Source organism: Anser anser, assembly GCF_964211835.1.
Source record: "Anser anser genome assembly, chromosome: 14".
Lineage (NCBI taxonomy): Eukaryota > Metazoa > Chordata > Aves > Anseriformes > Anatidae > Anser > Anser anser.
In genome coordinates, this window is record NC_139735.1 from 15,224,906 (window position 1) to 15,250,129 (window position 25,224).

At 37.0% G+C, this 25,224-nt stretch overlaps 1 protein-coding gene across 12 annotated transcripts in view; it reads left to right on the top strand.

The window, feature by feature from the left end:
- The window catches only part of SLIT3 (slit guidance ligand 3), a 512,478-nt gene that overhangs the window by 64,808 nt on the left and 422,446 nt on the right, over positions 1 to 25,224 (top strand). Inside the window, exon 1 of one of the 12 annotated variants that reach the window (XM_083798315.1) lies at positions 7,534 to 21,964. The exons of the other annotated variants lie outside the window; for them this stretch is intronic. Within the exon in view, the coding sequence (XP_083654441.1) occupies positions 21,690 to 21,964 (275 nt within the window). The 5' untranslated portion in view covers positions 7,534 to 21,689. Of the gene's footprint in view, positions 1 to 7,533; positions 21,965 to 25,224 lie in introns of those variants that run through there. 12 annotated transcript variants of the gene reach the window in all.

Here is a 25,224-nt window from a genome sequence, read left to right on the forward strand (position 1 = left end):
TACAATAGGAAGCTTAAGTCAGGCTTTCTGGAACTTTTCAATATGTTTCAATATGGGAGCAATAGGCCATGCCTATTTAAAGTATTTCAGACACTTAGAGGTCATCAAAATGAATACTGCTATACCTTGTAAATGCACCATGGTTGCATTTGAAATAAAATCATAAATGTTCCAGGATATCATTGTAATTCAAATCTCTGTCAGCTGAGAGAAACGATGGGATTGGAGCCTGAGGCATGTGTCTGCGTGATGCTGCCCTTCACAAGGGTCAGTGTGGAGCTGTGCTGGGAGGGATGGGATCAGGACTGAGGTGGTTTCATGTCCCAAGTGTAGTCTGCATTGTAAAACTTGTAAGAGTAGCAACTATTTATGAAACAAAATTTAAATAACCTGTGCAAGTCATGCAATGTTATATTACTACAGAAATAGATCAGCAAGGGAGGTTTATTAACTTTTCAGTCTTATGACTAAGAGGAGGATGTGATACAAGGTGTGCCTTAGAGCTGCTCTTATTTCTTAGCTCCCTGTAACATACTGAAAGCCAAGGCTTATGACACCTTGTGTAAAAAGATTCTAAGAGGTGTTTTTTAGCGTGTTTCTTCTTATATAATGCTTTGGAAAGTAGATAATTCAAAGATACAGTAATTCCACTGTTGAAGTTTGAGATTTTTACAATAAAAATGCAAATACTATTCAGAAATGTCATTAAGCATTTTTGGAATTAAATACACATCTTTTCATTTGCTTTTTTTAAACTTGCTGATGGGCTGTTAATAGGGACAGACACATCCATGAGAAGTTGTGGGTTTTTTTTAGGAAACAGCTGATAAGGATTTACTTAATTGCTATTGTTATATGGAGGGATGTTAAGTTATATTTTGGAGTGGCTTACATGAAAAATGCAATGACAGTTCTTATTGAACTGTGTATGGAGAAAATGTTGAAAAATAAGGTAGCCAATATCACAGCATCCAAATTTTATGTTTCCATACTTAGTGTCTTGTGTGGAGTGTATAATCTTGTGCCCTATCATACAGTCATATGAAGAGAACTCATTATTTTGTCAGTTCTGATAATATCACTGTGCCAGTCCTGCTTGCAACATGGTTCCTGTGCCACTGCAAGTGCAGAAGGTTGCTGAGTGGACTAGAGCATTATCAGTCTCCAAGAGCTAGGCTGATTTTTCTATGACTGATGTGCATGCACACAGTAACCATATCTTTGAAAGTACTATGAATAGAATATTTGCTTTTTTCCTTGATTCACTTGTATTCACACTTTTCTGTTCCACTCTTTCCCAAAAATTGCTTGATTAATCCCATACTTGACATTCCCTTCCTGGGAGCAGAGTTGACTTAACCTTGTGCTTAGTTTCTGTTAGCACCTGAGCTTTTTCTGCAGAACTAGCAGCTGTTCTATGTCTGACCTTAGTGTATTTTGGGCTTAGTCCATTTGGGTACTTGTTGGTCAGTAGGAGGTACTTCACTTAACTTGCCTTCCTTTACTCTAGAGGCCTGATATTTCTTCTGCTATATGAAGTATTTCTATTGCTGCAAAAGACTACACTTGAAATACCAGTCCCAGGATTTCGCAATGTGATAAGATTAGCTGCCATAAAACATGTCTGCCTGTCATTTTAATACACAGAAGATGTGGTGGCACATCCTCATCTGAGCAAGGGTATTGCTCCAGAAGGCAGTGACTCACCTAATGGAGTTATCTACTGAAGCTCCACGCATTTTGTTGTGTTTTCTTCTATTAGCTATGGTAGTGGGAAGTGCTTGGTACAGTGTTGCTATTTCTATCAGTCCTTCATGTAATGAGGACAGAATTAGACTACCATTGCTCAGTTAGTCTGCTTAGTTTTCACTTTTAAGGCAACATTTGTCGAGTATTTTGATAAAGTGTACTTCATATGCATCAATAGGGACCACATGCTCCAGAGGGACCACAGCAATAGTGGCATTGTTCCTGACGTGAGAGCAAGCAAATTTCCCATAAGCCTGGGGAATGCAGCATGCCACTTGAGCCAGTTGGTGGTGAACTTCAAAAGAAAACAATTTATGTTGCTTTTTTATTGGCCTTGGGGTTTTCACTGTTTTATCTTCAAAACTGGTATTTCAGTTGCTTGAAAGGAATTATTTTCCTTCACTGCTTATTAGTTTTTTTTCCCAAATGGCATTACTACTTTTTAGAAATGAGGACTACCTCACTCTCTTGCAGCTGCAACTTATTGTGGCTCCTATTTAATTAGATGATCCAATTTCATTGTGTTTAAATAAGTATGTGTACAGAGAACCCATCATGAAATTGGTCTGTGGATAGTAGTGGCTTACAAAAGACATTGGATCTGATGTCAAACTTTGCAAAATAATAATATTATTTTAAAAAGGAAATTGAAAAAAAATCATGAGCTAGATTTTTTTTTCAACTTCAGAGTTGAAGTTTCAGATATTCAAACTGAAACAAGCTCCTTCAGTTACCAGTGGATATTAAATGCTAGATATATGCTACAGATGCTGGAGGTATTGATGTCTACACTGAACGTCCGTGGAGTTGGATACCCAGTGACACTTTTTCTGTGTAACTTTAAACTGCACTTTTTGAATTATGCAACAGTTAGATACTTGAGAAACTAAAGTTGAGTAAATAACTTAGAAACTAAAGTTAGAGTAACTTTCCATCATTTCACCTGTTTCAACTGGTTTCCTCTGTACAGGTTATGTGGGGATTTTTTTCATTTTTTTCCCCAACTAATGTGTCTCACTTTTGGGGTATCATATTTAGTATCATGTTGTCAAGGTCATTTGTCCTTTTCTACAGAAGAAAGAGACTCTTCGGGTTTTCTTCTTGTCACTTAGGGAAGAATGGAGCATCGTAACCTCATCTGACTGAGGCTGGCCATGCTTTGAGTGGGAATTTGAACCAGATGGCCTCCACAGGACCCCTACAACCTGAGCTGTTATGTGGTTAAATATATTACTTGCAGTAGTTAATGCGACAGTTTGGAAGCTTTTAGCTGGTTTAAGGTTTGGCGCTTCTTGTGGATCGGATACTAGATTGTGCATTTTTTCCTTTTTCTATTTTTTTAGGATTCCATATAAAAGATTAGATGTAGTAGACAGGATTTTTGTGGGTGCTGGAAGATGCTGTGCCTAAGAGGTGCAAGATTGTGCTTATCACCAGTATCTTGCTTGAGTGTGAGATGAAGGTTCTCAACTCCCACAAAATTTGAAAGTTAGCAAAGTTTGAGGAGCTGCTGCTAAAGCAAATCATTTTTATCTGTTTGCTGCCCTAGATCGTGCTGTTCAGATCTGCTTGTAATGTTGACTTTAGTATCCTATTCAGAAGTAGATGTGCCTTGGTGCCGAGTGTTTTTACTTTCCATGTTGTTACAACTCATTGTAGTAGAAAGTTACTTGCTCCATCCCTTTCCTGAATGTGACCCAATTCTTCTTTACTTAAAACCACCTTGTGAAAGCAGAATGACTTGCATAGTAGGCCTTGTTAAGATTATTATGTACTTCCTTGTTGCTTCCTTGTCTATTCTGGAAAATAACAAATGTCCTCTTGGCCTTGGAGGTTTCCTTCCCATAAGCCTTTCCAGAGAGGGCTTCCATCTTTTTTTTTTTTTTTTTTCCCTGGAGGACCCATGTTTTCCTACATTGTACAGGAGAATGAGTCATGAGATCCCCACAAAGATGCTATTTGGGACATGTGCTATGGTTGGTACTGTTCATACAATTTGTAGCCTCTTGTGGGTGCTGCAGCGATGATTACAGCTGCAAGTTAGCTATCAGCCCACTTTAATTTTTTGGCCACATGGCAATCATGGCTATATCAATAATGCGAGTATGGATTTTTTCCAATAACTTAAGATTTTCATTATTGAAAGTAGAATAGTTTCAATATTTCTACACACACATATTTCTGAATCTGCCAAGATTTTCATCTCTGCTCTGTGGTGTTTTTGTGCAAGTGTTGAATGGTTAAAATTTGGAAGAAGGGCAAATTGGTCTGAATCTTGCAGTATCAAAGAACGTAGCTTTTGAATTTAGTGATGCTACCCTTGCTGCAGGTTGCAACTATAGAAATGCACTTGTTCTAATTCTGATTATCCATCTGTTGAATTTGATTTAATTTTTAAACTTATTTCCAAATGGCCTCTAATGTAACTGTATTATCGTGTCAGCAATCTGTTTCAATTCCATAAAATTCCCAGCTATTTTAAAAGAATGATTAAAAAAGACTTTAAGATAAAGTTGACTGGAATGTATGCTGAAAGTCAGACATGGTTTAAGCTTCTCCAAAGTTGAGCTCATGTCAGAAGTGGAATTGCTAAGTGAAGTGAAAGATGGGCCCAAGCAATATATAAAATGGGATGGTGAAGTGGCAGAGCTGGTGTGACCCTGTGGAGGCAACTGCTGAGTCTTTATTCTGTTTTACTGTATGGGTTTATTTAAAAATATAAGCATGTATTCTTTGGTGTTTTGGAGATATGCACATTATTTCCAGTGTGTCTATGTGTTTTGAGAATTGTGTATTTCATTTTCTTTTTCTAACCTTCTTTCAGATTTCTTTATTGTTCATTTGTTTTTTGGATGGTGGATTTTGGGGAGGGGTATACCTATCTTTAATTGTAATATTTTCAATCACTGTAGATTTCTCTTCTGTGATAGAAAGTATGAATTTCATTATCATCTATGTGAGAGAATATTCTGTTATTTTCATTTTGTTGGGTTTAGGTTCTGCAATTAAGGTAGATTCTTTTACACATCAAGCAACTTTAAACAGAGACCAAGGGGAAAAAAAAAAAAGTAACTGAGCAAGTGATAGAAAGATTTGTCTTGCCAAAGAGAAGATATTTAAAGATGATGTATGACATTGTTATTTGATATGCATCATTTTTGAATACTTGAATATGTTGGAACTATGTTTGCCCAGTTTAATTTTCCTGTGTGCGTTTCTTGTGATACATATTTTTCACCACAATCACTGAATTACTTACTTTGATTTAGATGTGTACATCAAAACTTTTTTTTTTTTTAAGAAGTGTTGTCTTTTCTCCCCCTCAAGTTCTGGGAGTATATATGGGAGCTGTGTGTGTATAAAATCATCTAACATATTCCGAAATCCTAACATTTTGTTCCGACATGCAGATTAACTAATGAGTTTGGAGTTTTCACATAGCCAGCACAGAAATGGGGTATATTGCTTAGACTGGTATGTCAATAATAGGTAATGCGTGAAGTAACTGTTAATTATGTAAATGCTAGAAGCACTTGAATTTTAGGAAGACTTATCTTTGAAGAAAAGAACATCTGAAATGATGTTCTTTATGAGTGTGCACGCGTGTGTGTGTGTGTGTGTATATATATATATATAAAAGAAGTATTAGAAGACTAAATCAGTTTGAGTTTCCTCCCAACAAAGAATAATGGTTAATGGTCAAGATGGTTGAGCACTGTGTTACTTGGCTTTTCTTCAGGGCATATGTGTGATTTGTTTTGTTTAATAAAAAAAAAAAAAAGACATTTGAACTGGTCTACAGCATTGACAAAATTTTTGCCTTCTCCTTGTATCTCCCTGTAACAGAACTTTATGTTTCTGTTAAAGGCATGACTTAGGGCAGTGTTTTTAGTCAGTATGTGAGGTGCTAACTATAGAAAATAAATGTTGCTTATTTTAGAAACTTGAGACAATGCTAATTTTATATTAAATAATTCTAGATAATAATTATCTTTAATTCTTAAATTGCTCCTTATTTGGTAACTTTGAAGGTGTTCCAAATAATTCCTGGAGTCTTTATTTTATCAAGCAACTCTTTTTCATGATTCTGTGCATTCCAGTTTTAAGCATGTAGCTATGATGCTTAACGGAAATATTATATTTAAGTATCACTTAACATGCTAACGAAGGAACTTGTTTACTTGCATTGCAGAGTCAATGCAGCTCATAGGGTCATATTTTTATAATTCTTAAGGGAAAATATAGAAACCACTTCTGAGGTGCAATGCCTTTCTTTCCTTTGAGTTATTCTCAGTGCTCTTCAGTATGTGAATAAAAAACTAGGAAATTTATTCTGGCTTATTGTCAACTATCATCACTTAATAAAAATACGGCTAGAAACTACTTTTGGGAATTGAAGTTTTTAAAAATTATTTTTATTTTTTAACGCCCCTCCTCACGATTTTCTGCTGGTATCAATGATTTGGTTGCTTTTAGTTCACTTGTGCCTGGACATAAAACTCTGAGAGGAGGGAAGAAGAGGGAGGCTGAGGGATCTCTGCACTTTCTGGCAGCGTGGAAGAGACAGTCGTAGGAAGCTCTTACAGCAGAGGTTTTATTCCAGTTTTGCTGTTCTGGTGTCTTCAAACTAAATAATAGCTAGCAGGAGCCAGGCCCACTGGGTTTCTGCATAGGAGGCTCCCTGTAGTGCAAATTTGCGTGATTACTGCTCTGGGGTAGTACCTGCTGATTTACTGCAGTTCCACACATGTGGGTCATGCTGTAAGCTAACGTGTAAGCATGCATTACTTAAATACCTGAAGTCAGAAATAGCAGTAAGCGACACTGTAAACTTTTGAAACTTTTACTAAGAGACCATTAAAAAAAAATAAATTGTCATACATGTTGTTGTTTCTCACAGCCTGCAGTCCACGTTCTAAATATCCGTAGTTATGAAGACTAACTGGGACCTGAAGGCTGCCATTGTGCAGAGGTGCATTTATACGTGCTTATTAGGTTACATGTCATCGCACTGAATTTGATTTAGGTGTCTGCACAGTCCATCTACTGTAAATCTGCACATTGTTCTGCTCAGCATTTCTCACTACCCTATGTCAGAGCTTGGGGAAACAGAAGTCTTACGTGGAAAATCTTTTTTCATAAACTACCAGTGACAGCTGAGTGGCTCAGACAGATTTTTAAAGTCATGTAGGCAAATACTAATTATCAGGAATGGAGAGGGACAAAGAAATTATGAATGTGGTGAGCAAGACTCAGTGTTGTGACAGGAACTTTTAGCTGCTGAAAAACTGGAGGATATGTTTAATTGAGCGCCAGTGTGTGTACTGGTGCTAAGAGTTTTCTTTTTATTTGTTTGTTTTAAAGATGGCCAAACATCTTTGATGGTTTCACATATGCCAATATTTTACTGACTTAGTAGTTCCTTGTTTTCATCACTGATATTGCACTGATTGAGTTGCTCTTAAGAAGGATTTCTTAGTATGGACTTTCTGACTTGCTCAAGAAAATGTAGTTCCTAATGAAAACAGTGTGTAGTGCAACAGCCAAAGCACGTTATAAATATGCACACTACTGTGGATTTTTTAAAAATATTACAATAATGTCACCATTCATTTTGGAATGATTGTATTTTGGGGATGTTACATAAATAGCTAACTGCTGAGATGCTTGGAGTTTTTAATGAAAACTTTCACAAGCTTCAGATTTGCTTTTTCTGTTTTTTTAATGAGAACATTTAGAAAATCAGACATTTTGAATTGTCTTAAATTTTTAAAAAATAAGTAAATTTTTTAAAAGATTCATTTCTTACCATTCCTGTTCCTGAAGTACAGATGTTTTTTCATTAGTTATAAATCTTAATTTTATACAGTGCTTAAATACTCTCTTGGTATATAGACAGGAAACAGGGTTTAGCTGTGCCTTGCCTTGAAAGTCACAGAATTTCTTGGCTGAACTTTGTGAACTTGAAATGGTCCAACATGAATGAGTGCTCTAACTGACATTCATTTTTGTTGTCATTTTCTTCAAAGCTACTAGTTCTGCTGACTTTTTGCAGTGTAATAGAAAGACATGGACAGATTGGAAATTGGATTGTCTTTCCCATGCTTCCTGATACTAATAGGGAAGAATAAAATAAATCAGAGCTATTATTATACACTGCTGAAGAGAATGTGTGTTAGGTGAGCCTGGAGCAGCAGCCAGCATGCAGAACAGAAACAGGCCTTTAGTTTATTGACTCGAGATAGAGATATAAAAATATAATCGAAGTGTGTGAACAAGTAGTGTATTTTTCATATTTAATCTTCAGTATTAAATCTGTGATTTCCTTTTAGAGTGTGCATCGGATAGGAGCACCTGCTGCTTCTGCTGTGATGTTGCTGTTTGAGAAGCAGCTCTGCAGAAGGAGCTGCTTCCCGGAGGGAGTTTTGGCTTCTCATTGGGGTCAACGAGAAGTGTGAGGGTTCACAGCTGGGCCGCTGCGGGCTGTAGGAGGCTGAGCTGCAGCAGAGGGTCTGGCCTGTGGATGCTGTGACTGACAGCCCGAGGATACAGCAAATAGTTTCAGCATGGCTCGGCGAGTTTTGGAGAATTTCAGCAATGTCATGGGAAATGGCCACAGCCAGACTTGAGATTAGCAGTAGAGTGTAAATCCTCTGGGTCATTGCCAGGGTTCAGGAGGGCAAAATGCTGCCGGGCTATCCAATTGTTGCCATACTTCGGTGTGCTTTTCTTTTTTGGTATCAAGCATACTACCAGTTTAATGCTGTGAAATATACACATCCCAAACAATGTGTAGGGACAAATAGGGACTTGAATAAGTGTATTTAAATACTCAAGACATTGAGGAAATCTGAGAAGTTAGTTACTACTCAGCTTCATTTTCTTCAGATTAAAAGAATTCTCCCATGGATTTGTCTTGATTGCTGCTTTATAAAATTTACCTACAGCAAGGGGAGCTTTCATGTGCAAGTGATTCTGATATGGTTTAAAATTTTTTTTCTGAATCATAAAGTAAAAGAAATGTGACATGTTGAGGGCAGAAGGAAAAAATATATTTTGACATATCAAAACAGTATATTGCATGGGCACAGGCTATAATTAGGTAAAAACAAAATAGAAAAGTGAATATGTCAATACACTAAAATACCTTTTTAAATGTTTTTTTAACCTTTTTTTTCCCCTCCCGTGAAGCAATCTTTTGTGCAATCTACTGGCTGTATTAGTCAGACCTGCTTGTGTATGTGATTTGTGAGTGTACTCAAGTCAAAGTTTTCCAAGTCCAACCTCTTTATTCATTCACGTCAGTTAAGTAAAGAGGCATTTTGTTTTGCACGTGTGTGGTTGCTTCCCAGACCACAGGGCCCAGTGCCTTGGCACAGCCCTTTTGCAGATCACAAGTAGAGTGGGGTTGTGTTACTGGTCTCTAAGAGGAGATCCTTCAGCCAGGTCCTTGCTACAATCAAAACACGCCGCTTCTCTGATGCTTCTGAATTACTCTGGTAGCAGGCTGTAGGTTAGATTAATTGTACCAGCCTGTTTCACCATAAGAACCCCCAGTCTGAGTTAGGCCCTTTCTAGATCACTTTCCTGAAAAATGATGACATGTGGGTCCTTTCTGTTGAGCAGTCCTAAAGTGATGCAGAGCTCTGGACTGGCTGGCGTTCTTTGCTATCTGAAATTGTAGTGTAAATGCCAAGGTTCATGCTGCCCTTGTTCTCAGTGAGCCTGCTGTGTTATGCGGTATCTCAGTGGCTGTGTACTGGGTGCTGTGATGCCAGTATCTGGTGATGGAACTTGCTCCTCAGCATGACAACTGGAGGGAATTGACTGGGATAAAAAATAAATTCAAGAAATAAAAAATGCCCTTTTACCTGGGTGAACTCTTAAGTCATCCAGTATTGTTCCTGTTAAAGTACTGTGCACTTCTACCATCACAGCCAAGGCAGGGGCAGTTGAAATGGTGAGGGCTGGTTAAGCCAGAACTGCAACTGAAAGACATGGCTATCGAACTGCACAGAGAGCCTGTGCACTGGGGCTTACATAGCACTGGGATTTATTTTCTTTTGGCTGGACTGCTTTTATTTATTTCTTGCTTCCTCCCCTCACAATACTAATGATATTTCCAGTTGATCTTCCTGATTTTTCATTTCCTTACACATTTCAACTTGTATATTTCAGTACATGTAATTCCACATTCTTTACTCATGTGAAAGTTATAGAAAACCTAACCTAAAAGCGAGCCCTTGCCATTTTACCAATTGGTAGTTGTTTTGTTGTATTAATCTGTTCGTATGAATTAATCTATCCAGCCTATTCATTTAGTAATTGCAAAGCTCTTACTGTTTCAGGAATAATACTGTAAATTAACAGGGGTTTGTAGGCTTCTGTGGAAAGTGTTGTTTAGATCTTGGAGTTCTTTCCTGCATGGAGAAGTCCCTCCCCGCTTCTCTGTATGGAGCGATGGGAAGCTGCAGTACCGTACCTGACTTGCTACACTGAGTTTGATACCTGCTGTGGAAGCTCACAATTTGTTTGCCACAGCCCCACTTTTAAACAAGTGAACGGTGAACACCTGCTTTCATGAAGCAGGAAGCACTTTGCTGGAGGATACCCTTGAAAAGTCTACACAGTAATAATACTTCTATACTTGCGTTGCTTGAAAAAAAAAAAAAAAACCAAACATAATGTAAGTAACATATAAAAATTATTCTGACTAAATCCGTGTTGATCTTCATTCTATGTTTTTTGCAGGGTTAGGATGAAGTAATGGCAGCAGTGTAGTAGTAGTTTGGCCAAGGCAGCTTTGTTAAACGTTGAAATTCTCTTGTAAAATCTATTTCAAAAAGGAGAATTTTTAAACTAAGAAGTATTTTCTGATGGTCTGCAGCTGCAGAGAAATAAAGCTGTTCAGCTGTAGCGACATGTCTCTCTGCTTTGAAGGTGACTTTCCCTTACTTGGATTTGGGCATGTCTCTTTCCTAAAGGATGAGTTAAATTGGTAAGCATAAAATAGAGATCTGTTCTGTGCTCTCAGCAGCATTCTCCACTGCAGACTGTGCTTGCATAGAGTGGTGTGTAGCAGGATCTGAGAGATGTTCAGGAGGTATCTTACTATCTTAGTGGAGGGACTAAGAGGTCACCACAAGACCTAGCCACATGATACTGGAGTCTGCGTTTTATACCAATGACAGAACATACTGGTGCTTCTGGCAAATGTTTGGGAGGTGAAGGGAAGAACAGGTAGGAACTGCAAGCCAACCTTCAAAGGGTAGAGAGGTAACAGAGCCACCTGGAAATATATAGTAATAGCTCCAAGTTTTCTGCATTCTTAAAACAAGATGAAAGCCTAAAAATACCCAGATGTATGCAAGAGATTTATAGTTTAAATGTATGAATACCATAATGATTGGCACATAATGACTTTGAAGTATGTTTTTAATTACACTGTTTTTACAGTGTTTGGAATATTTTGATCTCACATAGGAAGAAGAGTTAGGTCTATAATAGCTGAGTTAATAGTGTGGGAGCGCTTTATTTTTTTTATTTCTGTGCCTGGAGAAACTGGCATGTACCCTGTCATCAACTCAGATGAGAAAAGGAAACATACAACTCCTGAAAGTTGTGCGAAGAATATGATAGGAAATCTTCTGTCTTTGAAGACCTCCATATGTAAAATACTCATGTGCATGTTTTGGAGATGACTTAGTTCTCAGCATCCCTGAAGGTATTTAGGAGGAATGAGATGTATGCAGCAGACATGTATTTGGCACCAGCTTAACAGCACAAAACAATTCACAAAGCAAATGCATAAATATGGTAACTCACTGTCTCTGTCAAAATGTAGTGCAGTTATTAAACTCTGTCCAATTGCATTTTGTGATCTGTGTGGTCTGTCTTCTGGCAACTAACATACTGGAAGTGCAGAAGCTAATGTTCCAGCAACGTATCTGTAAAGAACTCTCTTGAATCCTGATGTGTAAGGCTCGTGTTGTCTGCGATCAGATCGTGTTTTACCAACAGCAAAGCATGCACGTTTTTACTATTGGCTGCCTTTTTTAAGTAAGACTGAACTTTCAGATTAATGTCTTCAAAGTAATGAGATTACTGAAATTCAGTTGCTAGAGGGAGAGGTGTGCTTTAGGAACTATTTGATGTGAAAATGGCTTGAAACCAATGGAAAATTTAAAAAGGAAGAATCGGAAGGAGAGACTGTTGTTCACAGAGGGAGATAGGCTATAAATTGCACCTTTAATGAAACTGCATGCTGGGCTCAGAGCTAGACCTACAGGAAACAGAGAGTGTTCCACTTGAATCGTCAGCGTAGCTACCTTGAGGTAATTGCAGCTATGCCATGCAGTACTGCCCAGGCTATCTTCTCAGCAGGCTTGTTGTGTGTGCGTGTTGGAGACTCTTCATGGAAACCCTGCAGTTCTATGGTATATTCATTCCAAATACACAGAATTTCTAATCTGCAGTTCTGGAAATATATGCAGCATCTTCTTGCAGTCCATGATCTACTTCCATATCAGATGTGATAAAGATAAATAATTTTCAATAGCTGCTGCTGCTGCAAACCATGGGAACTTCTTTGCGTGTAGAGCTTCAAGGAAGCACATAAGCACTGTTAGATGAAAAGAAAATGATTCCACAACCCCCACTTCCAAACCAAAGAAAACCAAAAAAAAAAACCACAAACCAGCATTATAGAAGGGTCTTAAGAAGAGAGAAGCTAGAGTCAGCTTCCATTTTGATATTAGTGGAACAGGACTGTTGAACGAGCATGGAGACCCAAGTAAGGATGACTGTGGTATGCACTGGGATGTTTTTCTAAAGTTCTGGACAAATTAAATTGTTAGACAAGGAATTGAGTGTACTTCTTTAAACAAAATAGATGTATTTTTCATACCTTTAATTATTTTCTAACCTTCTTTTGATTTTTTTTTTTTCTGGGACTGGTTTCTTGCTGTTTGTGTTTTTCACCTTATTCTTTAGGGCACAGTTGTTTTGATTGCTGTGTATGGTTTCTGCACTGTTACTACAGCAGGGCAGCTAAGGTTGACAAATCTGAGCTGCCAGCAAGTGAAGCCAGCCCACACACAGGGTGAGCCAATGGTAAGCAGTAAACTATGTGGCTTTCATATCTAAGTGCATTTGCCCACACCTGTATATCGCAAACTACAAGTTGTCGTACTGGTTTTCAGTGGCTGTATTCAACAAGAATGTCAGGTGTTGGTCATGCAGGTTACAGCCAAAATGGTAGTTAGTTCAAGTGCTTCTGGTAGAGTTCATACTCCTAGAATGGCTTGGGTTGGAAAGAACCTTAAAGATTAATTCATACCAACCCCCTGCCATGGGCGGGGACACTTCCATGGTTGCCCAGGGCCCCATCCAGCCTGACCTTGAATACCTCCAGGGATGGGGCATCCACAGCTTCTCTGGATAGCCTGTGCCAGTGCCTCTGAGTGAAGAATTTCCTCCTCACTTCTCATCTAAATCTGCCCTCTTTTAATTTTAAACTGTTCCCCCTTGTTCTATCATTACCTTCTCACGTAAAAAGTTTTTCTCCATCTCTTTTATAAGCCCCCTTTACGTACTGAAAAGCTGAAATAAGGTCTTCCCAGAGCCTTCTCTTCTCCAGGCTTGAACAATCCCAGCTCTCTCAGCCCATCTCCACAGGAGAGCTGCTCCAGCCCTCTGATCATCTTCGTGGCCACCTCTGGAGCTGCTCTAACAGCCCCACGTCCTTCTTGTGCTGTGGGCCCCAGCCCTGGATGCAGCACTGCAGGTGGGGGCTCACAAGAGCAGAGGGGCACAATCCCCTCCTTCCCCTGCTGGCCTCACCTCTGGTGATGCAGCCCAGGATGCAGTTGCCCTTCTGGTATTTAAGCATGCTCTGCTGACTCACTCGAGCTTTTGATCCATCATGAAACAGATGGAGCTTTACTCCAAGGTGCTCATAAAAGTTCAGGGAAGACTGACAGACAAAATCAGGAGAATTTAGCACTCAGATGGCTTTAAGCTTTTCCAAGATGTTCTAAACAGAGCTTTCTCTCTGGTGATTAAAACCTCTCCCAAGAATGAGGACTGTGAGCGCTGAATTCAGAGAGAAGTCTGCTGCTTTTATGACAAGACATAAACTGAACATAGAAAATATACATGTGAATTAAATACTGAGTGGCACCTGGGCTAGAGAGTGAAGCAGACTGTACTGATCCAGGCAGAAATTTTCAGTGGACTAAATTTGAATCTTCCTTTGAGGTAAAGCATTACTTAGGCCTCGTGGTGAAAAGTACTTAAGGTTTTAGTCTTGTTTTCAGAGAAGCAGGGAATTTAGTAACAATAATAAGCACTTGCAAAGAACTGAATAGAATAATATTAAATTGCATCAAGTGATCTGGTTTCTGTAGGAAAGGTTTGAAATACATTTTTAATAAGGTTGTTCACCTGGTATTGGGAAATAGAGTAGCCTCTCTATTAATTCTAGATTTGATTTTATTGATGTAGCCTGCTAACTCTTATGTTCATTTGTTTTAAACGTTTTATTCTTTGAAAATCACATTTGTCTTCAGGAAGGAGTTCAAAGTCATCTTGGTCTTTATGAGGTACATTTCTTGCAGTAGGATGCATACAATTCAAGTACAATAGAGCATAAGTTAAACAACAAAACAAAAAACATGCTTGGTTTAAAAACAAGTTCATTTTACAGTCATGCTTTCCATGTTTTTATAAAGATAAATTATTGCAAGTTAGACTCACTTTTTCAGCCAAACATGCTATACTTGCATCCACACCATACAGACCATAGTACTTTGAATTCCTCCACGTGGCTGTACGGTGGTCTGCTGCTGACATTTGTTACTGTAGTATCTCTCTTCTTGCTTGGGGGGTTTGCAACTTTTATTTTAACTGCTCAATTTTGAGGTAATCTATAGCCACATAAAATTACCTTTTTCCTTCATATGTGTATAACATGCATATGCTACATTAATTCTACAGAATATATATAGATCTATACTGAAGATTCTATGTAGAATGTTACTTGCTTTGTCTGATTATTTTTTTTAAATGTGTTTTTACTGTAACTGCATCCAACAGAAGAATATGTTGGAAATAACTGCAGTTTTAGATGCAGACTGCAGTGATAAAATTAACTGTTAGCTTGCTGCAAAAGGACATAACGGAGAGACAAGTAAAACAAACATAAGAAGGAGATGGGGTTACAACTGTCTTATGCTTAGTCATTTTAGGTGGAAGACTGCTCATCAGCTTTACCTCATACCTCAGGATGGATTTGTACAATAAGTGAACTTGTGATGCAGAAAGTTTCACCTGGTCTTGAAATAGAAAAGAGCATGCAGCTGTCTGTTTTTACTTACCCCCAAAAGCAGACAGACTTTAAAGCCTGGTTCTTCATCTTTCTTGTTTGCAGAAGTATGAGAGGGACAGATAAGAACTGGTGTTGTCTATGCGAGCTATCAGTGACTCTCACTTCTGTTTTATGCCCTTTTTAAATAGCTAATCAATTGTACTTGAACTAAAATTAAAATTGTAATTATTCCAGTAAAAGTATACAAGCTGTATAAAATAAAAATATTTCTGCAAGTGTCTATAGGCAATGAAACCTGTGTAAGCTGAACAATGAGGATAAATTAGCTTGTCCTATTAAGCGTAGAACAAGTGCTTACAGTTGTGCAGAAAAATGACTAGTGTTCAAAGCCAGCAAAGTGCAGAGATGAGTGTTAAATAGTGGCATCCAGGGGTAAAGTGGAGCACAGTAAGTTAATGACCATTTCTGAAAGGTGACTAGAGATGTGGAGCCATGTAATGTAAATATTCTGAATACTTGCAGTTGGAAACCTACGTATGTTTTTCTTCTGGGTTTTTAAAAATCCTGTTAGCCAAATAACCCAACCAGCTTTCTGTACTTACTTAGGCAGGAAGCCATCTGTTACATCTGTCTGTATTAACTATCTGAGAATTTAGAAGAATAAATATTCTACATACTTTCCTTTTGAAGTACAAATTATATTAAAAACTAATTCTCTGTAACTGCTAAGTTGGCCTTACTTTTGTCTACAGATTGTCAATTTCTAATTGAAAAATTGCCTCATCACAGGACATTAATTTAGCAGCTTAGAGCAAATCAGTGATAATGGTAACCTTAGGACAGAATTGTCTGATGAAATGTAATTATTTTGCATGTGAAGATGCATAAACTTTTGCTGATAATAGAGAAAAATAGTAGGGCCTAGAGTATTTCTTAGAAGCTGTTAGTTCCATGCATCTTCCTCTCTTGTACAAAAGCTCCCACTTCTGCCACCTTTTGACTTCATACAAATCTTTCCCAAATACAAACACAGAGTTATTTGGGTGGTCATGTGGTGCTCACATTGTTTATTTCTGTGTGCTGCAGAGTCTGTTTAAGGACAGGATCTGTTTTGTTCCTGTCCTTCACGTTTTGGAGGGGATGTGGGGTGGAAGTCTTGAAGCTTGACTTGGCATTTGACAAGCTGTCCTGATGTTTCCATCTTAACACATTTGCTAGAACAAGGGTAACTGATCAGATGCAGTGAAGTTGTACTTTCAGCTGCCAAATAGCAGGCAGTAACTACTGCTGCCTGCTTAATTTCTGTTCCACAGGGTACTTACCTGTAACCATGTAGTCAAGAATGCTCTGCCTCTTATAAACTGCAAATTACAGAAACGTCAGAAACATTGTTTTGAATAGAAGAAATAACAGAATATAGAATAGGTAAACAACAAATGCAATAGATCTTAATTCTCAAAGATGCATTAGGTGAACAGGAAAGTAGTTGAAAAGAGTTTGTAAATTAATACCTGTTAAGCTAAATATTCTTGGCGTAGATATAGTCAATTTCTCCAAATAAAGAGCTGTTTTGGTTGTCAGCAGGAGGTGCCATTATTTAAATAGTTAAATCTCTTTTGCTATGGAGGATTTCTCCTGCTGCTTGTTTGGGACTTTAATGGGTATATCACAGTTGTGAGAAAACTGCAAAGTTCCTTAATCAATTAGCAGAAACAGCACCAGCTTAGTAGTGTCAGCTTTCCTCTATAGCAAGCAGGAGAGAAGCTGCATGTGACTTCTGACATTCAAAACTTGAGAAGATTGTAAATCCCCTAACAAATGAAATGAGTACATGGAGAGGATGGAGTGGGTTGCATGGAAAAAGTGGTCTGCTTGTTTGTTTTCTAATAGCAGAGTTACAAACTTGTGGCATGTTTAACTGCTCTAATTCTGGGGCTTCCTCTGAATCTTCAAAACTTGCATTACCTGCACAAATGGAGGCAAGCATAGTTTTAATGGTGAATTTTGGGACATCATAATTAATTATATAATTTGCTATAATAAACAGCTAGTTCTTCTGCCTCCTTCCCCTCTCCCCACGTCTGTGTTTATTTTTTTTTGCTTAGAGGAATTCACTTTACTATTTGCTGTCTAAGAGATTCTAGCCAGCGTTTTAGTTGCTGGTGCACTTAGCTATGCATCCAAGTCCCATTAAGAAGATGGGGACCTTTCTGTATGACCTCAGAGAAGATGAAATGAAAACCAGCCACTTCAGTTGATTGTGTTCAATTTACATTAGTTCTTGGGATAAATAACACCTGAAGCATTGATGTGTAAACCTCCTTGCCTTTGGATAAATCACTGGTGCGGGAAGAACAATCTGTAGTGTATAACTGCTTCAGCAAACATTATTTACTATTATCAGGTAATGGGTATATCTTTTGAATTTACTGTTTGTTACCATTTTATTATTATTATTTTTTTGGCCAGGGTATTGCAAATGTTTCAAAAACTGTTTCTGTGTTATTTGACAGATCTGGATTGTAAAGTCAGATATACATTTTAAATAGAACATAACTAATTTTTCCATTTGAAAATGTTTTTAATATTTATATGAAGCCAACTGTCTTTGTTTCTGTAGGTACAGTTTCATAAATGCAATCAGAAAATTTATTTTCAGATATTCCAAAAGATTTTGCAGAGTTAGTTCAGCCATAGTGAAACATCATCTTTTCATACAAGTTATTAGTGAAATTCAAGAATTGACAATAATTCCAAGATACCGATATACAGGTAAGAGTTGAAAGTCTTCTTGCAGTGAGAATTTGGCTGTCAGTTATACTAATTCTTGAATTTAAGGATGTAGGTAGGACTGGCCATTAGGCTGTTGTTATTGTTTGTAATTAATTTTTATTTTTTTTCACATTTCGGAAATAGAATCATTTGTTAATCCTACCTTTTTTTTTTTTTTGTTACGTTGCCTTATAGAATCCTTATTGAAACTACTGTGTAAATCAGAAGGTTGGTTTTAACTCTGTAGATAAACCAAATCTTTTTTTTTAATATCAGTCATGACTGAGTATTTTAGATCTCTAAGATACAGACTGGCCTTTTCAGGTAATGAAGTATAGAAATACAGCATAAAATTTAGGAAGTTTGGATATGCAGAAGTTGTGCTTTGCTATGACAGCAGATAACGTAATGATATTCAGAATAGGACTTGAATTTAAGTCATTTCTGTGTTTCGAACCATTGCTCAGCTTCTTGCTGATTTAAGTGATATTCTGCACTTGTGCATGACTAGTTTCAATAACATCCTTTTCTTTGCTCAGAGTACTGTGAATATAATACTGTCAATTGATATCTTTGAAATTTAAATTCTAATGGGATGAATGAAAATACAGAAGTAGCAGGAACTTTGTCACTTCTCTGTAGGTTATGGGTGAGAGTACAGGGGAGCAAAAAGAGTAGGAGAAAATGATACATAAATGATTTAGGCTATTTCTATCGTTCTGAAATGAGACTTAGTAATTTGCAAAAGGCTGTTCTTAAATAATCATTGGAAGTAATGGAATAGGAACAGAAGTGGCTTACAAAGTGACTACTCTTATCCAGTTCTGTTTACAACAATCAAATTAAAAACAACAAAAAACACAATGGAAAATAAAGTCTGCATGACTCTCTAATCTAAGCCCCATGCTGCATACATGTTACTAATATTTTTTCTCATCTATTATAGTTATGGTTGCTGCAATTTATGAACACTTTTAAGAATCTGTGCACTACTTTGTTTTTAAATATCCAAAAAAACCAAGATTTTCAAAGTGAACTCTGAGCTACAGGAGAGGATGTATGCATTGCCAAGTTTTATCTTTCTTTATTCTCCTCCCTTTTCAAAGAGTCACACAATTAACAACAAAGATTCTGATTCTTGATGAGGTTTTAAACGGACTGGAAATTCAGTGTTTATGACCTCTTGTAAACGAATCTCACAGACATGAAATTTCTGCATGTGGATTTTTCCAACTGCAAATTCCCATTAGCAATTTACTTGAACTCAACTACTTAGAACATTATAAACCTATTCTAATATAAACCTTAAAACAAACAAACAAACAAACAAAAACTTTGTAGCAGTCATGGAATTCTTCAAAAGGATGTGTTTTTCTTTTTTATGGCTGACTGAAACTTCTGTGATTTCTTTCTCAGTAGAGGAGAGAGAGAAAAGGGAAGAACAGCTGGTAACAGTAAGCCAACAGAATGCAGGAATATGATGTCCCTTTTGCATTGCTTATACATGCATTGGAATTGGAAAACCCAAGAATACCTACACACCGGGCCCTCAATATACCAGTTGTTCTAGAATAAGTTGTCCCTAAAACAAGGTGTTCTATTAACATGTTGACAGTTCCGAGATCTCCCTTGGTCTCTCCTAAGCTGTATTGTACAGTACATGATAGTTCAGCTTTCTTGCCAGGTATTACATGTGCTCCTCAAAAGGTACTGTCCTATGGAAAAAGATGAAATAAATAGATAAAGAAATAAAATAAAAATAAAAAGATAAATAGAAAAAGATGAATACTGAGTAATTAGAATGGATGCAAGTGAGTGAATGCAAGTCTTGCATCTGTATCAGAGACATAGCCGAACTGCAAGAATAATTTCTCTCCTGTCCAGAGTTCAATCTACTCTTCAAGATGCTGCTTATTTGTAATGTTTGCCATAGGAATTACTTCAGACGTATCTTTGTCAGCCAATTCTAACACTAAAAGAGTGAAAGAACATCTGAAACATGTTACAAATCGTCTTTAAAGTAATAATATCAAACTCCTTAACTTTCAAGTACTTATAAAATTTAAATATGAGGTACTGTATTGGGTTATCCAAAGGAAAAAATGATACTCTCAGGCATTCTAATGTTAATGTGTAATAACAGCTACAGAAGAAAAATGGCCCTTCAAGGTTTTACTAACAGCTGTTGTGATTGTCTTGGCATCACCACGACTTGCTTCTAGCCCTGACCTCCTTGATTTCTTTGCTGATGCATTGCTAAGATGTCACTTAAGAGGAGTTCTGATTGTATTTGAAAGTTTTCTTAAAATCTGAATCATTGGAGATGAAATGATTACATTGGCATCACAGTTTGCGTACAGTGAGTAAAGCGGGCATACTCTTGTTCACAGAAAATGGAATACAAGCTGTGTTTTCAAAAATGGACAATGCATCTTTTATTTCTAATCCAGCTGTATTCATAGTATAGGCTAATCAGATTTAATTTGTCAGCTTTTAAAGGAAACATTTGAGTTGGGAAGTAAGATACTAGAAAGAATCCCAGAGGCTGCCTGCATATGAGGGTACCATACAGGCTATACATAGAATCCTGGAATGGTTTGGGTTGGAAGGGACCTTTAAAGATCATCCAGGTTCAACCCCCAGATGGTCTGGTTCAGCCCCCAGCAATTGGATGACGTTGGCAGAAGGGCATATCTATATTCTTGAAATTAGGTTAAGGAAATAATGAAATTATTTATAAATGGTAATGTAATCTTGATATAAAGCTTCATAATGTACAAGAAACAAGTCACTTCATTCAGTGTTGTAAAAATGAGTGGCATGATGCATTTCACTCACTGAAGTATGACATCAAATAATTACCTGACATGATCAACTTCTTAGTAATTCTGTAGAGATGAAATGAAGTCTAAACTCAAGGACATGTAAGAAAAATACTTAAAAAAATAAATAAGTATTAAAAATCCCTGGAGATGAGAAGTAATTGTCATAAAGTAAATTGAAAAGTTTAATTTGTAGATGAGTATTTTCTGTGTATAGTTCAATAAGTTAATGTTTTCCATGTCCTGTGTTTAAAAAAAAAAAAAAAAAAAGGAAAGAAAACATAATGTGTGTTCTTAAGCAGTGTCTTGACAAGGGCTAGTCCCGTTTCTGTCATTAACGAAGGATAATATCTGGAGTGGCAAATGTCCAGGAAAAGCAATCCACTATAAAGGCATATTTACTTCATTCAGAGAATTTGAGCTGTGGTTAAAATATCAATATTAGCTTAAGAAAGCATTTGGCAGAGAGATGGTCCAAAACACAAATGGTTACTCTACTTTGCGTGTGTGTGTTCAGGCATTTTTCACTGGTCATCACAAAGTCACTTTTAAACATATGGATATGTATCTTAACCTCTTCAGCCTGCAAGTATTATGTGCAGCTCTGAAGAAGAGATCTCTTGACCATTATTTTTGCATAGCTCTGCTGTTCACAGTCCAGATTTTACGGAGCTAGAATGAATAGTTTTGTGCTGCTGCAGCAATTGGTTTACAGGAGAAGCTCGGTGCACAAGGAGGAAGCTGACTCCAGTGCATTAACAGTACGTGGTTTACCAGTTCCTTCCTGTAATATGAAGTCATCTGAGCAAGCAATATTGCTGGTGGTATACAGTTTCAGATCCTGACCCTTGGTGTCTCTTTGTAATGCTCCTTTTCAGTGATTGTAGGTTTCTTGTAAATTCAAGGCTGTGACATCTGTGTGTGAACCCTTGCTTCATTTCTGGAAGAATTCCTTCACTTTTGTTAAGATGGTGGTGTAACCAGTTTCAAACTACCAATGCTCATCTCCCCTCCCCACCATGTGGATATCAATAAAACAAAACAACAGCATCAACACCCTCAATCTTGAAGTAGGAAGCTTAAGAAACTTTGAGGGTTATTCAAATAACATATATATATGTATATATGTGGGACCTAAGTATTTGTCAGAAAGCCTAATTTCAAATGTTACCTTTGGGAATATCATTCTGGAGGGGAACAGGATTCTTCTTGATTCAGCTAAGCCATGTCCACTGTCAGCATTGCTCATTTTTTATAGAAATGTTTTTTGTTGTTCCAATATTTTAACCAGATTTTACTTTCTTAGTTAGCTACAACAGTGCTTATGCATCTTCCATCACTGGAAAGTTTAAAAAATTCCTTTGTGATTTGCAATCAAAAACATTTTCTGTCTTAGACACTGTTCTGACAGATCCTTTGATATTTTCTAATTAGAAAATCATGAGATATGGGAAATTTCTCTTGTAAATAGTTTATATAGTCTAATACAGATGATGTGAGAATAATTGGAATTGTGCTTTAGCGACACAGGATGCATGAACATCACATGTCCATCCTCACAATGTAATTCTCAAGAGTTGATTCTGTGGTGAAAAGTCAAGAAAGGTTAATCTTTCCTTAAATGAGATTAAGACTAGGCAGTAATGTGATTCAGTTTCTGAACATAATTAGTGGTAAATGCACAAAATGCAGGAATACTTGCTTTGAGTGAGAAGAGTAAGATTTTATTTTTTAAACTAAAATCAATGCAAATTTTGGAATGTATTCTGATGCAGAAATGTTCTGAGTATAGTTAGGACCAAGTGAGTGCTAACTTGATCACCTTTTGCAATAATTAGCTATGTTTTCATTTCTGTATGGAAAGGGATGGATCTTCAGTTTTCAGTGTGGGGGTTTACTTCTCTGAATCCTTGCCCCTGAAGGCTTTTTTTTCTTGAGTAAGGTATCAACAAATTTGAAGATCATAATTACTATTATGTGAACATAGATATGTTTATAGATTTACTTCCCATTGATTGCAGGTATTGGTGTGAAATATTTAGACTTAGATATTTTAAATATGTTCAGTCCTTGAGCGGCTTGAAGGATAGGATACTTTAATAATGCAGAAGGGGTTTATCTGGAACAGTATCAAAACCAGCAGATATACCTTATATTTTCCACTCCCATATACAGTGATATGCAAATCTCATTTTGGTGCAGAGCATTGTGATGTAATCTAATTAAATGACTAATTTCAGAATTATTTTTTATTTTTTAATTTTTTTCATACAATGTTGGCTCTCTTTAAGTGTTCTGTTAATTCCTAATAAGTGGATATACATTGTAGTGTTATCTTGACATGATTATTTTTTTGGTAAACCACTCAGACATTTTCTATATTCTTCCTTCACAAAGTATTTTCAATGATTTTTGTATTCGTAATAAACATTGTATCTCGGAATCTGATGATAAAGGTCTGTTATAAGTAGGAAATAAAATGTCAATTTGTTTGAACAGCTTGTGTTGTTTCAGTACAAATTGTTTGGTGAGTACACAAGGCTCCAGTTCCATCTGAATGGCATTAAATTATGCTGAACTAATTATATTCTTGCTTTTTGTAATCTGACATTTAATTACAGAAATTAAATTCTGTGTGCACACCTCACCCTGTGATTACATGACATGTAGCTCTGTTTCCTTTAGCTATTTTTCATCTGCTTTATCTTCTTGCCAACTTCTTATTTGCAGTGAAAATGTATTTCCATGACAGCTTTTACCTGAGATGTTGCCTTCAAGTTGTAGTTGATAAGCAATGTAAACAATTAACATGGATGCCAGGTTTTTATTATTTTTAAAAGTGTGTGTGTCAGTCTTGACTGATGCAGAGGTTAATTCTTTTCAATAAATTACGATTTGACCTTTTTTGTTCTCCATGGAAACCATCATTTTACTAACACTACTGTTTTCCAGCAGCTATTAACAGTGTTTCTGAATCTATGAGGAGATACCAGATTAAAACCACGAAACACTCCCTTCCCCTCAAAAGAATATCATTTAAATTTTCTGTTCTAAATTGTGTTTTCAAGTTTGAAATATCTGGATGAATCATTTGATTAAATGGTCAATATGTGAGCTGAAGCCCTTGTCTAAAGCATGAACAAGCTATGATAGACTGGAGCAGTCAGCTAGCAAAGGATTGCTGCACCTGTAAAACTTGCCAGGGCTTTGGCATCTAAAGCTGTGAGATGCAATGTGCTATATTGAATAAAGTAGTTTGAGCACCAACTGCTTGAACTAAATGTTGCAAGGCATGGTTTCTTACAACTTGACACTGGTAGCTCTGGTGGTGTTTGTTGGTTCTTGCCCTGGCACAGGTTCCTGTGCAAATAGTGTCTCTCGGCCTGACTGGCACCTGGGGGAGGCAGTCAAGGTGTGCATTTTGCTGGACATCCCTGCAGTCAGACTTAAGCCACAACTGTGTATACATTGTTTTGGTTATGTTTTTTTCTTAAGGTTAAAGTATAAAGTATTGCTGAGAAATTTATCATTTATCCAGGTAGCTGCTGTGTTCAAAATATCTCTGGGTCTGGTTTGTGACATGCTTGTAGGGTTTACTACCCCTGCTGAGAGCGCAGCTTATCTGGGTCTGCAAGGGGAGGCAGGGCAGAGGCTCTGCTGAAAGGCACCTTTATGCGATTCTAACACGAGACAGGTTTTATTTCTTAGTCCTTTTCCTTAAGAGTTAAATACAATATTTTTAAAGCTTCAGATTGGCACAGCGTAGAAAATTTACAAAATGAAATACATAACACTCTTAAGAGTGCTGAAATATAACCAGATCAGCAGAAGACAAGTTTAGGCATTTATAATATTACTAGTTACATATAATTTCAACTGTGGTAATCTATCTACTCTAAAATCTCTCAGAAGATTAAAGCTCTTAATCTTTGCTTTTATGCTTCATTTTCCTTTGTGCTATTAAATTCTAGATTAAATATTTTAGCTAGAATGAAACTGCAAAGTTTATCTGGAGATCTGTGCAGTGTGTGACCATGTCCTCTGCTTCTGCCTGGACACATTTTACAGTATGATCTTACCCTTGTCAGGGAGGTCTTACCTGACCTCACTTTGTTTTTCTGGTTGGTGTGTACTTTTTGGAGCTGTCACAGACTCTCTTGCATTCATTCAACTGCTCCCATGTATAATTATGTGAAAAAGATTATTTGTTGTTGCATGATTGTAAAGCTAGTTAGGTTATAAATATGATTTTTACTAGGTACTGATGCTTAAAAACCTACTGATGTTCTCTAGCTTTGTGCTGAAGTTACAAATGACGATTGATGAGAGGGTATATATATTTTTCCAATGTACCTCTCCCTTAATGGCTACAGATGAGCTAACTGTTGAAGTGCCATGCAAATTAGGTAACTCAAATGTCTGATTTTCCTTTGGTCTGTTACTCTGCCATTTAAAGAGTATATGTTTTCTTCTTTGTAGTGATTATTTTGGATCAATGTCTAAGGAATCCTAAAACAGGTGTTCACAAGAAACTAGCCCTGCTCTAGGTTTCTG